The 18,257-nt window shown below is 38.0% G+C and overlaps 1 protein-coding gene across 2 annotated transcripts in view; it reads left to right on the forward strand.

Annotated features, from left to right (window-relative positions):
- The first annotated feature begins 7,084 nt into the window (after positions 1-7,084).
- Positions 7,085-18,257, forward strand: part of LOC144972656 (uncharacterized) — a 35,730-nt gene continuing 24,557 nt past the window's right edge. The window contains exons 1-7 of one of the 2 annotated variants that reach the window (XM_078914135.1): positions 7,085-7,200; positions 11,980-12,042; positions 13,010-13,076; positions 13,934-14,005; positions 14,567-14,659; positions 15,805-15,948; positions 17,952-18,025. In XM_078914135.1, coding sequence (XP_078770261.1) covers positions 12,028-12,042; positions 13,010-13,076; positions 13,934-14,005; positions 14,567-14,659; positions 15,805-15,948; positions 17,952-18,025 — 465 coding nt within the window. In that variant the 5' untranslated portion in view covers positions 7,085-7,200; positions 11,980-12,027. The remainder of the gene's footprint in view (positions 7,201-11,979; positions 12,043-13,009; positions 13,077-13,933; positions 14,006-14,566; positions 14,660-15,804; positions 15,949-17,951; positions 18,026-18,257) is intronic. The other variant, XM_078914136.1, reaches the window with a different exon arrangement.

An 18,257-nucleotide genomic window follows, 5' to 3' on the forward strand; every position in this document is an offset into this window, starting at 1 on the left:
ATCAACAACCTGAGGTCCATCTTCCCGATTCCAGATCCAAGGCTATACGGTGGTCCAACGCGAGGACACTTCGAGGCTCAAAGGAGGGGTTAGCGTTTACGCTAAAGAGCCATCGAAGGTAAGGGTCATAGAGAGCGTAACAGACAGCAATGGGGTGAACCGAATTTCCGTGGAAGTAGGTGGACTGTTTTTGCATAATATCTACAAACCACCTAGAGCGACTTGGACTACACCACCGGTACCGGTGGTCAGCCATCCTTCCATCTGTCTGGGAGACTTTAATAGCCACCATCACGAATGGGGCTACCGAGACTGCAACGAGGCAGGAAGACAACTCCGCTCATAGATGGACTGTAATGATCTACACCTAGTGTACGATCCTACAGCCATGGGTACCTTCAGGGGTACCCGCCATAAGAAGGAATATACTCCAGACCTCACCCTCGTTACGAAAGGCGCGAACGGAGAACCGCTGCAGGTGAAGCGAACAGTTCTCGGGGACTTTCCGCATAGCCGGCACAGGCCGGTTCTTGTCACAGCGGGGGTGACAATACCGAGGGTGCAGTCTCTCCCACTTTGCAGATGGAACTTCAGGAAGGCTGACTGGGAGGAATTCAGTTCCTATATCGAGCAGGTTTGCCCCGCCATTCCTCCCAAGTCCGAGAATATAACCAGATTTAGCAGGCTAATGGTTAAGAGCGCTCAACGTTCTATTCCAAGGGGTAAACAGAAATTCTACACCCCTTGCTGGACAGCAGAGTTGGATGTGCTGTAAAAAGAGTACCAGCAGACCCAGTCCCAGGACGTAGCCGATAGACTACTTCAGTCTCTGGCAGAGGGAAGGAAGCAACGGTGGCAGGAGACCGTGGAAAGTCTCGACTTTACACACTCCAGCCGCCACGCTTGGCGTCAGATAACGAAATTGGACCCAGACCGGAATTACGCGAAGGCTGCACCGGGGTGTGAGGCAGACACAATTGCCAAGAACATTAAGAACCGTAGCAAACGTGTCTCTAATCAGGCTTTGTCCGCAAGGCGCACCATACGATTTTGGACTCGTTACCTGCGGAGGAGTCGGACTGGACGGCCCCGTTCAGTCCCCGAAAAGGGGGTGCAGCCATTAGCGATGTAAAGAACGGCAAAGCAGCAGGGATAGATGGTGTATATCCCGATATGGTGACGCATCTGGGCCCCATGGCACGGGCCTGGCTGGCAGAGGCAATGTCCCAGTCCTTGCAAAAGGAAAGCTTCCACAAGTGTGGAAGCATGCGAAGATAGTTGCCATCTTGAAGCCCGGGAAACCGGTGAAGGAGGCCGACAGTTACAGACCCATATATCTGCTGAGCTGTCTTTACAAATTGTTGGAGCGTGTTTTATTAAACTGATGGGGCCGGTCCTAGACGCTGCCCTGCCACCCGAGCAGGCGGGCTTCAGGGAAGGGAGGTGCACCACGGAGCAGGTCATTTCCCTTACAGAGCATATTGAGCATGGGTTCGAGAGAAAACAGCAAACAGGTGCTGTGTTTATAGACCTATCAGCGGCGTACGATACGGTCTGGTGCGAAGGGTTGATGCTCAAACTAGCAAAAATCATAAGGTGCAAAAAGACCTTGAAGTTGTTCTCTTCGATCTTAGGGGAAAGACAATTCTAGGTCGCGCTGGGAGACGTCAAGAGCAAAGTGAGGAAATTGAATAATGGGGTCCCTCAGGGGTCGGTACTTGCGCCAATGTTGTTTAACGTTTACATTAGCGATATGCCGAACACTTCCTCCCTGAGGCTGGGATACGTGGACGACTGGGCACTCGTTACTGAGAGTAAAGTGTGGACCCGTCTCGAGAGCGTACTCAGCGAGGACGTCACCAGACTCAAATCCTACTTCGACAAGTGGTACCTGAAGATGAACACTTCAAAAACCATGGCCACTGCATTTCACCTATGCAGTGCTTGGCACACCCGCAAACTGAATGTCCTAGTCGGGGACCAGCCATTCCCATATGAGCCGCATCCAAAATATTTAGTGGTGACGTTGGATCGCAGCCTTACCTATCGGGTGCATCTCAAAGGGTTTGCCCGGAAGATAGAGAAGCGGAACAGTCTTCTGAGCAAGCTGGCGGGATCGACTTGGGGCGCTAGCCAAGCGCTCCTGAGAACGTCCGCCCTGGCACTATGCTATTCTACCGCGGAGTATTGCGCTCCAGTGTGGGGTAGAAGCAGAAACGTTGAGAAGGTGGATGTAAAACTTCGCAAGTCGGTGCACATAGTGTCAGGAACACTAGCAACAACTCATAGAGAATGGGGCCCGATAATGGCAGCGATCCAGCCCCCCGATGTCCGGAGGGAGACGATTACGGGAAACTGGCTGAGTAAGATCAAAGACAGAGGGAATGGGGATACCCCTCTGAAGCGTATAATGGACGGCGCCCCCGTTTCGAGCCGAAATAAGTACCTGCAACCCTTGTCCGCAGAATCCCTGACTACGTAGTTTATTAAATGTCAAGAAGTCCCTAGAGCAGGACTATCGAACTTGGACTTCGGAAATGCATCGCATTCTTTAAATGTGGAAAGTGAGGTACCTTTGAAAATCTATTTTGTTTCCCATATATATATGGAGCATTATACAAAACATGAACATACTATATAGCGCATTTCCACGAGCTTATCGTGTTCAATGCGATTCATTAAGGTTTCATTTATTGTCCCAGCAGGCCATATGGAACCAAATCTTAATATCATACAGTACCACTCGCTTGTTAGGCGTCTTTTTGTACTAACACTCTTAAAATATCCATCGCTGCCTTTAGTCAAGTACCCATTCACACATGAGTCGAGTGGGGTAATGTGTGTAAATTGTCTTCCCACGGACACAACGTCGGGGCCATAATTTTCCACGATCAGTGTTCTCCCATCCAACAGTGGCCACGCTTAACATCGCTTGACTTCCGTGGCAAGACAAGATACCATATTATTATCGTCACGTCACCCATTTCATCATTTCATCGCTTATGGTAACAACATTGCACCATGGACCATTACAGTTGCTGCAGTCCTAATCAATGTTTAATCGTATTGAGTAAGTATAAATAGTATGCGCTTGGCTAAGAACATGGCCATGCCAGAAGTAAAAGGGACCAACACACAAAACTATGTGTAACGTTGAACGTTTATAATCTGATTAATACAGTTTAGTGAGAATTACTCATAAAATAAACGCGGATGGCAAAAAGCAATAACAAAGACCTGAGTGACGTCAACTTCATACCTACTATTCATACTAGATCTATCTATTGTTTATTCGATGTATTTATCAATAGAGACGGAACTTCTCTGTCGACACGTAAAGGTCAATGAGCCTCAGACAAATTATGTCGGTTCACGGTGACCCACATCCACCACGTCTAATATTAAATGAGATAAGATTTAATATAGCGCAAAATCCACTAAATGTGCTCAAAGAGCTTTACAAGTGGCCCCTGGCCAACAGCAACACTTAACATGTAGGACGGGACATGATGCCTGTTAGGCGATATTATAATTTTTTCGGACAGAGACAACGCTGTTAACGGTCAAGTACTCATTTTACACCTGAGTACAATGAGAGAATATGAGTAAAGAGCCTTTTCCAAGGACTCAACTATGCGCCGAGCAGGGCTCGAACCCAGGACCTTCCGATCCGAAAGCGAGTGTCATACCACATGATCACATAGCCGCACAATACACTGAGGGGTTAGCAGGGACGGCTGGTAATAATGGGCAGGGTGGGCAAATACCAGCCTGTTTTTTCGAGTTATAAGCTGTATTACCAGGTCCGAAATAATCAAATTTAAATTAGATGATTTCAAAAGTTACTACGTAAACTTGATACTTCGTACTGAAATCAATCTGTGTGTATTTTGATAGATTGCGAATCACCATGCACCCCGTAATGCATAATACGCTCCTGTTCTTTTTATCACCCCCCCCACCCAACCACTCCACTCCGCCCACATCGTCATCTCATCGTCACGTCGCCTGACGGTGAACTAACTCCGATTTTTGCTGTCTGGCCTCTAGTACTAGGTCGGGCTAATTCAAATGAGCCCGCCTTATAAACCAGTGAACACATAATAGAGATTTTTGCAAACGAACTTTTTCTTATTTATTGCCTTACTTGTGCTGGTGCCATTGATGTAATGACTTTGGAAAGGTTCCAGTATTGAATTAAATTTATTAATTTACTAATATTATATCAATTTAGTATTAATTTGTGTTGTTTTTATATATTTGTTTATCCATTTAAATTATTTCTTTTTTTTTTCTCGTTTTCTTTAGTGCTTCTCAAAACTCATTTATTTAAATTGTTTTCTTATTTGTTTTTTTGTTATTGTTGTTTTTTTTGTTTGTTTTTTTTTGTTTTTTAAACAAATTAATTTGTTAGTTCTTTTTTTAAAAAAATTCTTAAAGTAATTACCGCTGTATTTTTATTGCCAGACTAAATAATTTTGCAAAACAATGTAACTTTCTATTGTATTCCCTCTAATAAAACAAAACACTTCTATTCAAAAGTCACGACTAAATAAATATATAAAATGCAACCACCATTTTGGTTTTCTCAACAATTGAATTAGTATATGAGAAATACTCTTCTGAGAAAGGAGAGAGTTGAATTCTAAGTTATAGAGGAAATAAATACGTTTAAAGGAAGGGTGGGCAGATTCCGTACTTGCCCGTCCTGAAGCTAATACATACATAAGATAGTTCGCGATGAAGAGGCGGGAAGCTAGGGTTGGTTGGGTAAGGAGCAAAGATAACACGGTCGTTATTGTGATAGTCTAACGAATGCATGAGGAGAGATTGGTAGCATTATTTTGTCTTAATTGTATTGTATGAATTATTGACGAAAGCCTAAGATTAAATAAACTTTGTTTTTGTTTGTCTTATTTTGGCTATGGAACTGATACTTGTCATAGCAGACCTGCCTACTTTAAATAGGAAAATAAAAATCGTAGTTTTCAGGGCTAATAAAATCGTAGATATTTTAACTACCCTTTAAAAAATCACCGGAATTTTCGTCTGTTTTGATAGATATCAAATTTTAAAAAACGAGAAAAAATGATTGGAAACGTAATAATGATGGTGATGGTGGTAGTGATAGTGGTAGCGGTGGTGGTAGTAGTAATGGTGGTGGTGAGTAATGATTAATATTATTATTATTAATTATTATTATTATATTATTATTATATTATTATTATTTTATTATTATTATTATTATTATTATTATTATTATTATTATTATTATTATTATTATTATTATTATTATTATTTTATTTTTATTATTATTAGTTATATTATTATTATTATTATTATTATTATTATTATTATTATTATTATTATTATTATTATTATTATTATTATTATTATATTATTATTATTATTATTATTATTATTATTATTATTATTATTATTATTATTATTATATATTATTATTATTATTATTATTATTATTATTATTATTATTATTATTATTATTATTTATTATTATTATTATTATTATTATTATTAAACGTATTGGTGGTATTACTGTTGTTGTATTTTTTGTGGTTATTAATGGTATCAGTTTATTGTTTGGTTCCATTTACCATTTTTTCCCACTTTCATGTATGTGGTCATCAAATTGTATGATTTATTGGCGAAAGCCTAAGATTGAATAAACTTTGTAATATCGTATGGTAACCATCATTGTCGACGACATCGTCGTTGTCATCATAATCATCATCATCATCATTAACAACAACAACAACAACAATATTAACAACAAGTACTACAATAGCAATAAAAACAATATCAACATCAGCATACAATTTCCGTCATCGTCTCCACAACTATCATTCTAACCAACAGCACCACCAAAACCACTACCATAATTACATCCTCCCTCACCGCCTCGTCTTCCTCCTCCTCCTCCACCACAACCACCACTGCTACCACTATTCTAACCACTACCACCACCGGTACAATCATTCTAACCACCAAGACAGCAGTAAAAATGATGCAATTTGAACTCTGAATGAAACTCGAGTCATATCGCTGTTGTTGCTTCTCGATGAAAACTTTAAGGTTACTACGTACTACTGAAAACCAGAAATATGTAACAGAAATATTAATCTCGCCGTTGAGGGATTAAAGCATCTCTTAAATTTTTCTAGTGAACGAAATCTGGGAACGAAATGGACTTGTATTGTCAAGGTGTTGTCGCATTATGTCTCGTCGCTTTATTTTTTTAGTTGTATTCTCTTTCGTCATTCATTTTTGATTACGTTTGGAATAATTAAAATCTACTGGTATTGTCATTTCATTGTGAATGTGATTATTTGTGGTTGAAATATTTTTTTTAAAAGGTGAATATATATATATATATATATATATATATATATATTATATATATATATATATATATATATATATATATATATATATGACCGAATCATCTTTGCCCCACCACTGTAAATAGGCTAGAACCGCCACTGGGGGTTATACAACAACAACAAAACCCAACCAACCCCCCCCCCCCACCAAACAAACAAAAAAAAACAAAACAAAACAAGAAACAAAACAAAGACAAAGACAAAAGAAAAACAAAACACACACACACACACACACACACACACACACACACACACACAAACAAAATAAAAACAAAAAAAACAAAAAAAAAAAAACAAAATCAAAACAAAAAAACAAAACAAATGAAAATAAAAAAGAATAAACTCCCAAATGACTCTAACAAAATAAAGAAAAAAAAAACAAAAACAACAACAAAACAAACAAACAAAAAACAAATAACCCGAATTGGTAAAGAGACGATAAAATCACCAGGATATTTCATAGACAAAAGTTAAATATGGAGCGTTTACTAAAAATTGGAAATGTCTTATACTCTCAAATCCCTTTTTAACCTTTATTTTAGATATTTTGTCGTCATTTTGTATTCTATCTTCAATATAATCATTTATGAATAATTTAGAATGAATTTTAGTAGAAAATCTACACGTTTGATTGTTTTATCACAAACGTCGGATTAATTGTTAGAAGAAATAGAGTGCGGTTTGAGAGTATTTGTTTACGGCCCGTTGCGATGCAAATGGTTGAGCAGGTGCCTGCATGAAAACATTTGGGAATATTGACTTTTACAAAATCAGGCAAAATCTAAGTGGTTAGTTATAGGTAAGATCTTCAGAATTGACAAGTATACACTTTAGTCAAGTATTGAGTCATTTATATCAGTCGATGTCCACTTGTTAAGTAAATTAGATGAGAAGGGTTCTTTTACTTTTGAGATCCAGTCAGAAGAATGAAGAATGCCAGCAACAATCTGAAATTAAATTATTGAATTATTGACAATGTTAAAACTAAAAAGTCAGTTTTTGTGCGCTTTATATGAAACGGACGGAGCGATCACATGCTCATTTTGGCCATTTTTGCAAATTACACTCATGCAAGATCTATTGAATTACTTGCAAGAGTCAGAAGATTGATTCTAGGCTAATTGATCAATTTTGAAACGGAGTGACTATTCTAACCCCCGGGATGAGAATAAAAAAATCGATCGAGCTCTCACCCCCGGGATGAGAGTAGAGGTCCTCGCCACTTCTCGCTATTCTCACCCCTGTTAACCAACACGTAGGGAGGGTAGGTAGCCTAGCCTAGCCGCCACCCCTTCTCGCTATTCTCATCCCGTATTACTATTACCTAACCAACAGCCAGATATAAATTGAGACAGGGGAGAAAAAGAAAGAGAGAGAGAGAGAGAGAGAGAGAGAGGGGGGGGGGAGACGAAATAGAATGTGGAGGAGAAAGAGAAGAAGAAAATACCAACAAATTAAAATAGAGAAAGAGGGGAGATGGGGAGAGGGCGAGAGAGATATGAAATATTGAGTGGACAAGAGAAAGGAAATACAAACAATATAAAAGATGTAGAGAAATAAAGTTTGGGGTAGGGGGAGGGAGAGAGCGAGAAAAAACAAGTTAAAATACCTGAGACAGCTAAGTCAACACAAAATAATAATATGCCCATAAAAGGAAAAGTCCAATTCTTAGAAAGTGGGCGAATCCAGTTCGCTTAAAGAGAGAGAGAGAGAGAGAGAGAGAGAGAGAGAGAGAGAGAGAGAGAGAGAGAGAGAGAGAGAGAGAATCCCGTAGACAGATTACCAACAATGATTCCCATATCTCAAGCCATCCAGTCTACATTTTAAATGCACGACATATAAGTTCACCCTCCTTACGTCCAGTACCACGAGAGATTTGATGATCAGGTGAGAGTGGCGAGGAAGGGGGGGGGGGGGGGGCTAAGCTGACCCTACACAGGGATGAGAATAGCGAGAAGGGAAGGCGGCTAGGCGAGGCTACCCTCCCTACCTGTTGGTTAATAGGGATGAGAATAGCGAGAAGGGACGGGGCACCCTCCCTACCTGTTGGTTAATAGGGATGAGAATAGCGAGAAGGGACGGCGGCTAGGCTACCCTCCCTACCTGTTGGTTAACAGGGATGAGAATAGCGAGAAGGGGTGGGGCTGCATGTTCACCCTTTGGACGTCCAGTGCCACTAAAAGTAGTCATGAGAGAGATGATGATGATCAGGTGAGAGTAGTGAGGAAGGGGGGGGGGGGTGTTAAGCTGACCCTACACAGGGCCTAGGGATGAGAATAGCGAGAAGGGACGGCGGCTAGGCTAGGCTACCCTCCCTACCTGTTGGTTAACAGGGGTGAGAATAGCGAGAAGGGGTGGGGCTGCACGTTCGCCCTCCTTACGTCCAGTGCCACTAAAAGTAGTAACGAGAGAGATGAAGATGATCAGATGAGAGTAGTGAGGAAGGGGGGGGGGTGCTAAGCTGACCCTACACAGGGATGAGAATAGTGAGAAGGGGCGAAGCTACATGTTCACCCTCCTTACGTCCAGTACCGCTAAAAGTAGTAACAAGAGAGATGATGATGATCAGATGAGAGTAGTGAGGAAGGGGGGGGGGGGTGCTAAGCTGCTAAAGGGATGGATAGCAAAAGGGAGGCGGCTAGCTAGCACCCTCCTACCGTGTAACAGGGATGAGAATAGCGAGAGATGGGGGGGGGTGCAAGCTGACCTACCAGGGATGATAGCAAGGCGCGGCTAGGCTAGGCTACCCTCCCTACCTGTTGGTTAACAGGGATGAGAATAGCGAGAGGATGGGGGGGGGGGGGGTGCTAAGCTGGCCCTACATGGGATGAGAATAGCGAGAAGGGGCAGGGCTGCATGTTCACCCTCCTTACGTCCAGTGCCACTAAAAGTAGTCACGAGAGAGATGATGATGATCAGCAGGTGAGAGTAGTGAGGAAGGGGGGGGGGGGGGGGTTAAGCTGACCCTACACAGGGCCTAGGGATGAGAATAGCGAGAAGGGGCGGCGGCTAGGCTAGGCTACCCTCCCTACCTGTTGGTTAACAGGGGTGAGAATAGCGAGAAGGGGTGGGGCTGCGTGTTCACCCTCCTTACGTCCAGTGCCACTAAAAGTAGTAACGAGAGAGATGATGATCAGATGAGAGTAGTGAGGAAGGGGGGGGGGGGGTGCTAAGCTGACCCTACACAGGGATGAGAATAGCGAGAAGGGATGGCGGCTAGGCTAGGCTACCCTCCCTACCTGTTGGTTAACAGGGATGAGAATAGCGAGAGGATGGGGGGGGGGGGATGCTAAGCTGACCCTACACAGGGATGAGAATAGCGAGAAGGGGCGGGGCTGCATGTTCACCCTCCTTACGTCCAGTGCCACTAAAAGTAGTAACGAGAGGGATGATGCTGATCAGATGAGAGTAGTGAGGAAGGGGGGGGGGGGGGGGGGGGTGCTAAGCTGACCCTACACAGGATGAGAATAGCAAGAAGGGGCGTGGTTGCATGTTCACCCTCCTTACGTCCAGTACCACTAAAAGTAGTCACGAGAGAGATGATGATGATCAGCAGGTGAGGGTAGTGAGGAAGGGGGGGGGGGGTGTTAAGCTGACCCTACACAGGGGTGAGAATAGCGACAAGGGACGGCGGCTAGGCTAGACTACCCTCCCTACCTGTTGGTTACAGGGGTGAGAATAGCGAGAAGGGGCAACTACCTCTATTCTCATCCCGGGGGTGAGAGCTCGATCGCTTTTCTATTCTTATCCCGGGGGTGAGAATAGAGGCAGCCATTTATAAATATAAGCTCTCTAACAGATAGACTTGTAGTGTCTAGCCTAGATATCTAGATGTATCTACTTTCTTAGACTATCTATCACTATCTTATCTATTATTAGCTAATTAATAAAACCAACCCAATAACATGGATTCCGGCATAAAATCATAATCCAGCGTTTATTTTTTTCAAAATAAAGCAATCAAATGCTGTAAATTAAAATTAATACAGAGAATGACTGGAAAGCACAATGTGATTCATGTTTATTAACATTAAGTTTAAATTAATTAACAGAAAAGAATTCCCTGTCCCTGATTTTCAAGAAATTACTTCTTGTGAGTCTAATATACATGACATCAATAAAGATCTTCCTCCTCTAAATTCACATTCTGTAAAACCGAACCAATGGTCAAAAGTCAAGAGTCCATGCAATCCTGCTACTAAACTAAAATAGTTTTGTCAGTTTCCGATTCAATATATTAGTAGTCAATTCTACTAGTCCGATTATCTCACCTTGGCCCTTTTCATTTTAAATCTTTATTTTGACCCTTGTTTTGAATGTTATCTCTCGTTTTAAATTCCTAATTACAAATGATAAACGGGATGGGGTGCAATGGTCAGTGTATCAAATAGTAGTTCAGCAGTTCTTCAGACCCTAATGGCCCATGTTTATCCTGATTAATAAAGCTTTAAATTAACTATAACAATCACTTGCTACCCATTTTGATAGGATACAAGTCTATCACAGAGTACTTTCCTCCAGATCTAAAGACCCAGCTAACCAATATGAGTGCTAGGTGGACATGGGTAAAAAATAAAAACACCCCCAAAAAATACACCCTCCCCCCAAAAAAAACCCAACAAAAAACAAAAAAAAACAAACAAACAAAGAAAACCAGAACCAAAAACAAACAGCAAACAAACAATAAACAGATTTTGATATTTCATTCTCAACCACACGTTTCTGTATACGATTTGATAAACAGCTACTATCCACTGAAGGTCTAGTAGTAGCAAATTAGGAGAAAACAAACAACCAATTAACATTAAAGGGTGTTATAGTCTAAATATGACAAATCGCCTCAAAATGGTCAATGTGAATCTTATACTAACGATTAAATTTTGAGATAAGCTTTCTAGAGTGAATGAGTGAAAATAAATGCCTTTGTTGAGGATAGTAATGATTTTGTTTTTTAAACTTCAAAAAAAAAAAAAAATTGAATATCCTTATTTTGATCATAACATTTCTTTTTTTAAAATTTGGTTCATTCCGACATGTCACCAGATTGAAATTATGGGTCACAAATGCATCAGATTTGAAGAAAAATTGGGATAATGTGGAAAAGGAAGGTCTAAAAACATATAAAAATGCAAATCCCAAATATGCATACTTTTAGTGGCCCTCTGTAGTAATGCTGCCGTCTCATAAGCTAAGAGGCTGGCATTGGTCATAAATTCATTCAATCTTTTTTTTGACTCCTCTATCCACCAAGCAGTAATTGAGTTGCTGGTTCTGTCAGATCTTGTGAAAAGTTTTTTGCAAATGGCTAGTGTGCTATTCGAAGGCTTATAAACTGATGTCATAACACCAGGACACAGATAAACTTCGGTTTCATTGGTGATAGTGGATCTGAAAGACTACTTATTATTTATACTTCACTAAACTTTATTAGCTCATCTTGTGTTCCATATCTTGTAGGCTTTTAATTTGAAAACAACGGTGATTAGGTGCAGTGCTTATTGAAGGTGAGGTATGTAAAACCAGGTAATTATATATTTTGATTATTTTTACAAACATTTTCATTTTATCCCTGCGACAGTTGTAATTTTGATCTAACAAGGGAAATCACATTGGTGTAAAAGATGTCATGGCTGATACTTTGGTGAGACACTTAATCTATGTTTTCCTTTAAGTTGAGTAATTTCATATTTTTGATCTCTTTCATGACACTTTTCATACCAGTAGAATCTCAACTACAGAATTATTTCCTTTGTTAATGCCATTGTTTTTATTGTTGTTACTGATGATGTTGTTGTTGTCTGGTCGACTCCATCGTCATCCTCCTGATTCTCCTCCTCCTCTTCCTCCTCCTCCTCCTCCTCCTCCTCCTCCTTCTTCTTCTTCTTCTTCTTCTTCTTCTTCTTCTTCTTCTTCTTCTTCTTCTTCTTCTTCTTCTTCTTCTTCTTCTTCTTCTTCTTCTTCTTCTTCTTCTTCTTCTTCGTGCACTATATCAAGTTATAATAATAATAATAATAATAATAATAATAATAATAATAATAATAATAATAATAATAATAATAATAATAATAATAATAATAATAATAATGATAATAATAATAATGATAATAATAATAATAATGATAATAATAATAATAGTAATAATAATAATAATAATATTAATAATAATAATAATAATAATAATAATAATAATAATAATAATAATAATAATAATAATAATAATAATAATAATAATAATAATAATAATAGTAATTATAATAATGATATGATGAAGGTGATGATGATGATGATGATGATGATGATGATGATGATGATGATGATGATGATGATGATGTACCTGTTTAGTTTTAACAGGGCGAGGGGATCTAGAGAGAGGAAAGAGGGTTGACTAAACTTGACCGAAACCAGATTTTTGTACCAGTTTTATCATAAGAAGACTGGTGGAATAATTCATATTTTTGTCATTCTTTTGCCAGCCTTTTCCCATTTTAATCTAGAGCATTTTGACTTCATGAAAAGGAAGAAAAGGATAAAAATTTCACAGATTTTTTTTTTTTAAAGATAATCTTGTCGCACATTACGATTATGTTGATTTATCCATTATGAATCAGATCTCAAGAAATGTAACTAAACCCAGAATGCAAAAGAAGTCAGGCAAGAAAACACCAAGGCGACCAGGTATGTGGGTTACTTTGGTATTTCAAACAGCTTTATGCTTTAAGTAAATATAGATATATGCTTTTTATTGGACATTCCCTGTGTCAAATGCGCCTCTCATTTATTAGTTTTTAGATCAGGATAAGATTGAAATATTTGTTTGTTGTTGATTCAATTATTTTTGCTCAAAAGACACATACCGTATACAATCATCCAGCGAGAAATACATTTCTTTAAAATTTGCATTGGCAGAAGGGGTCGGTTTATTTGCTTACTATTTTCTGGCAGTTGATTAAGAAAATTACAACAAATAACAAATATGACAAAAAACTGATTCTGTTTTTAATTTATTAGATAAAGAAACGAATTAAATTTTTATTTAAAAATACTGATAATGTCACAATGATTATTGTTTGAGTCACATTTTGTAGTGATACTTTCAAGACCAGTTTATTGAAATTTTTCTGTCTATTGATTATCATAAATAGAGGAAAGGGACAAAACATGAGTAAGATTGTGCATCTTAAGAACTTATTTACATGGCAGCTATCTCAAACAGTATCTAATCCTTGATAGTAGCTATTAGTATTAGTTAAGCTAAATTGGGAAAAAAAACAAAACAGATTTGAACTATAAATTTAAAGCATGCATTGTTTTGAATTATTCTAATGTTGGGTTTGACTTCAAATATGTCTTAGTTTGGGACTTTTTAACAACAATTGATTAATCAATATATGAAATCAAAGTTTCCAGGCCAAATTTTAAAAAATGCGTTTTTTCAATGTACATTAGAAAAGATGTATTCCCCTATCATTTGAAAATTGGCATTTTACTCTTGTTAAATTTGTCTGATAATTTTTAATTTTTACATTTATCAGTCACGCCAGGTAGGACAAAAGCCAAAGTTGGTAGAGACCTATGGATGAATGCACTCAAGAAACGACAAGCTAGTAAGTTAAAGTTTTATGCTCAAGACTGTCTACGGGGCTGTTTTTAGCACCAACAACCCTTTCTCAATCCAAGTACTTCAGTTTTTGTCCATCCAAGAATCGTAGAAAGATGTTTTACGATTTATTAGTTGAGAGCTTTTTTAATATTTTCTCTCCATGTATACAAATATTAATATTTATTGACCCAAATAAAAGTCTGTTATTTTTTATTTATCGTTGCACTCTTTAAACTCCTGATAAAACGAAACATCTCTATTTGTCTCTTGCATTATCATTCTTTTTCAGAGATATCAGGCATGATACAAATGGGACCCACTGCCTGAAAATGGTGATTTAGCCAATAAAAATTTGCTATATTGTGACTTGGCTTACAGTTATGTTTTATTGAGGGCACTAGGTATTGTCTTCAAAAAGAGACAAATAATACCATTTCACATTTCTTCCCATTTTAACTTTAAAATAAATGTTTGACATCCGGCTCACTCTGATACAATGCTGTTACAAGACAATAGGTCACAAATGTAGTAATTTCCTGTTTTTTTATTTTTTTATTTTCCACAGTGAACATGTCCAATGTTTATGCAGGCTCTGCCAGTCCCAGACGTAAAACTCCTACAGAATTCTGGGTGGACACCTTGAGGAAAACTGGCATTGGTAAACATGCTTAATTAATTAAAGAAAAATATATTTTCTCAATGTCTTTATATATTCTAGTTCCACAGCTTTACTATACACAATTATCTTCACAATGCCACTTACTTATTTTATTTTGTACAGGTCACCTGTTTTTGTATTAGCACTCTTATGCCATTAGTTATTGCCAAAGTGGTGTCATCTTTACCAAAGGATAAAGTTTTGAAATTTTTCTTACACATCTGGTCGCTGACAATGTTCTATATGGCTTGGTTTCTTTACAAGATGAGATACTGTGTTGCACAGTCATCAATCCCACACATTACATAAATTACAGTTGTTTTTTTTTTTTCTGTATCATATATTGAAATTTGTTAAATACTTTTACAATCCACAGCTTCAGTTAGGATATCTTTAAATTCTTTAAAAGCACAGTGTGATTTAGTCTAACTGGACATTGTGTCTCAATGTTTTTACCAATAGAGCAATGACCATGATGTGATTCTTGACTTACAAAAACCAAAATTGCATTGCAGTTTATGTACTCTTGGTGAAAATGATTATGTTTATAGTTATAATCATATAAAACACAGAGCAAATTATTATTTTTAAGAAATTTAGCCTCATCGTCAAAAATGTAACTTGTTTGTTAAAATTATAATATAATAATAACAATATTATTAATACTATAATTATACTTTATTTTTATCCATGGAATTTCTTTGTATAATTAATTGTACATAATACAAATTCATCGAATATTTACAATCGTATCACAAAGCATTAATGAGAATAGAATAAATGATCAGTAGTAAAATTAAATATATATAGTATAAAGAATAAAAATAAAATAAGGGTAAATCTTGTCAAAAGACTTTAGATTATGTGCATAGTTGTGAGGAAATGTATAGCCACAAATCTACCAGTGTATAATGAATGCAAAATTACCTGGTATTATAAACAAATATAGATGAATATATACAGATGAATAAATAAAAAATTCTTATTTAGCACTTTTATAATTATATAGTATGACTCTGGAAGGAAGGAAAGCTTTTCAGTGTCTTTCACTTTTAGTCAGTATAGACAACAACTTGAGTAACCCGTTCTGATTCAAATCAAATGTGACAAGGTAACTTGATGAATTTATTAATCCATTCTTTCAGGCATGAGTGTGGAGACCAATAAAAGTCAGTCTCTGACGGGTTTGAAGAAAGGGAATGACCAACACTATCCTTACATGAGTACATCTCATTATATGAGGCAGGTGATGGGAACCGAAAAGTCCAGGAAAGGAGATGACCCCACTGGTAAAAGATTTTGAATAAAAATTAGAAATTTAGAAAATATTATGTATAAAATGTATACTTAGAGGACTTTGACTTACTTACTTGACTTAGATGCCTTTCGCGTCTCGACCGAAAGATCGGGTCGCCTTGGCTGTTTCCAGTATTTCCTGTGTGAGGTGTCTCCAATATTGCCGGTCCTCTGCTAGGGTTCTCAGATTTTCAAGGTCCCCTGCCGTTATGAGACTAATGCTTTGTCCAAGTGTTGTGAGGTTTTTGTTTAGGATCACAGGGAGTGTTGTGATCGGTCTTCCTCTGAAAAGGTTCCCGTGTTTTTGGAAATATCCCGACATGGCTTGGTTAGCTGGTATGTTTTTGTCCCTGCGTAGTATGTGACCGAAAAGTTGCCATCGTTGTTGTAAAATGTCAAGGGAGATTGGTCTTTCTTTTGTGATCTTATAGAGTGATTCATTTGAGATCTTTTTTGGGTATTTGATGTCCAGTACCCTTCTTAGCTGTGTGCGATGGAAGGCATCCAGATGTTCTTCTTCGGATTTTGTCAACGCCCAAGTGCCGCAGTTATACAGAAGTACCGGTTTTACAAGAGCACGGTACAGTTTCAGTTTGGTTTTTCTCTTTATTTTGTCACCTCTAATCCATACATTGGTGAGTTTACTGAGTGCGGCGTTTGATAGCTGTTTTCTTCTTTGTACATCCTCGGTGTCTCCAATTAGTGAGCCGACTTTCTTTGTTCTTTTCCATTCCTCTTTGTTCCTCGATATTGTTGTAAATTCGGTTTTATTGGCATTGACTTGGAGGTTATATTTCATGAGGGTATTTTGTATGATGTCTATATTTGCTGGTGTTGATCCAATAAAATCTACATCATCTGCATAGGCGATTTCTCTTGGAATTGCATTCTCAATATGAGTCGTTGGTTTTGGAATGACTTTTCGAACTTCTTTCAGAGTGTGTTCTAAGTATATTGTGAACAGAATCGGGCTCAGACTATCTCCTTGGGGGAGAAATTTCACAAACAAGTCTCACAAATATCGCCCTTCTCAGGAAACCCTAGAGACCTAAACAACCGCATCACAACAACTGAAGTTAGAAATAGCATAAAGTGCCTAAACAATAACAGATCCCCAGGCGAAGATGAAATTCCCGCTGAATTGCTGAAATGCGGTACCCTCTCCCTGGATCTGAGCATTGCAAACATAATGAACAAAACATTCTCAACACACAAAGACTGGGACATAAACAGCGGTGTCCTAATTACAATACAAAAACCAGGAAAAACGAAAGTACCCGTAAACAACCTGCGCCCAATAACATTACTGAATACCATAAGAAAAACACTGTCAACTATTGTCCTCAACAGAATTAGACCGAAAATAGAAAAATATCTATCACATAGCCAAAGCGGGTTTCGCCAAGACCGAAGCACATCGGACGTTGTATGGACACATAAATGGTTGGCAGCAAAGGCACTCAAAGAAAACATATCCATAACAATAACCGGAATCGATATGTCCGCAGCCTTTGATACGATCGACAGAGGAAAACTTTTGGAGATATTAACAGACGTAGTAGACGAAGACGAGCTCCGAATAATCCGATTTCTCCTCAGCAACACAAAGATACAACCAAGGATATACGGGGCCACAAAACAGACGCAGTTCGAAAGTAACATCGGGACCCCCCAAGGAGAGGACTTTGCGAAAGTTAATTAGGTCACACAAATAAATAAATAAATAAATAAAAATTCAGGCACTTTAATCTCAGTTAAAAAGCTGAAACCAAAGGAATAATATAGCAATAACAATTTTAACTTAGTTTAAAAGCTGATATTTCAAACGTTTTGAAATGTTAAAATAAAGTGTTCAATTATAATTTTAAACATTACTTTGCTCAGAATTTTCTGCACGTGTGAAAACAAAGCGAGGTAAAATTTGCCTGAAAAGAAAGTAATGTATAAATAGATTTGTCATTACAATAGTAATTTATTCTTTTTTTGATTTCTACAGCCCGTGCTAGTCCAGGTACCCCAGCATACAAAAGCCCCGAGGAATATTATGAAGAAGTCATGAACCTCAGGAAAGTGAGTGTCCTTTTATTATTGATATTATTTCAGATTTTCTGTTTATTATTCTAAATATTTTCTGTTTTCTGAAGTCACCCTCTTGATAATAAGATCCTTTCAAAATATCAATTGAATGGCCATCAGACTGAAATAAAACCAATTGTTATCAAGAATATCAAAATAAGAATTCTTGCTCACATAGTTATAGCAGAATGAAATGGAAATAGAATGTTGACAGGGAAAATAAAAG

The sequence above is a fragment of the Berghia stephanieae genome, chromosome 5, assembly GCF_034508935.2.
Source record: "Berghia stephanieae isolate SIO BIC M18660-M18661 chromosome 5, UCSD_Bste_1.3, whole genome shotgun sequence".
In the NCBI taxonomy this organism is placed as follows: domain Eukaryota; kingdom Metazoa; phylum Mollusca; class Gastropoda; order Nudibranchia; family Aeolidiidae; genus Berghia; species Berghia stephanieae.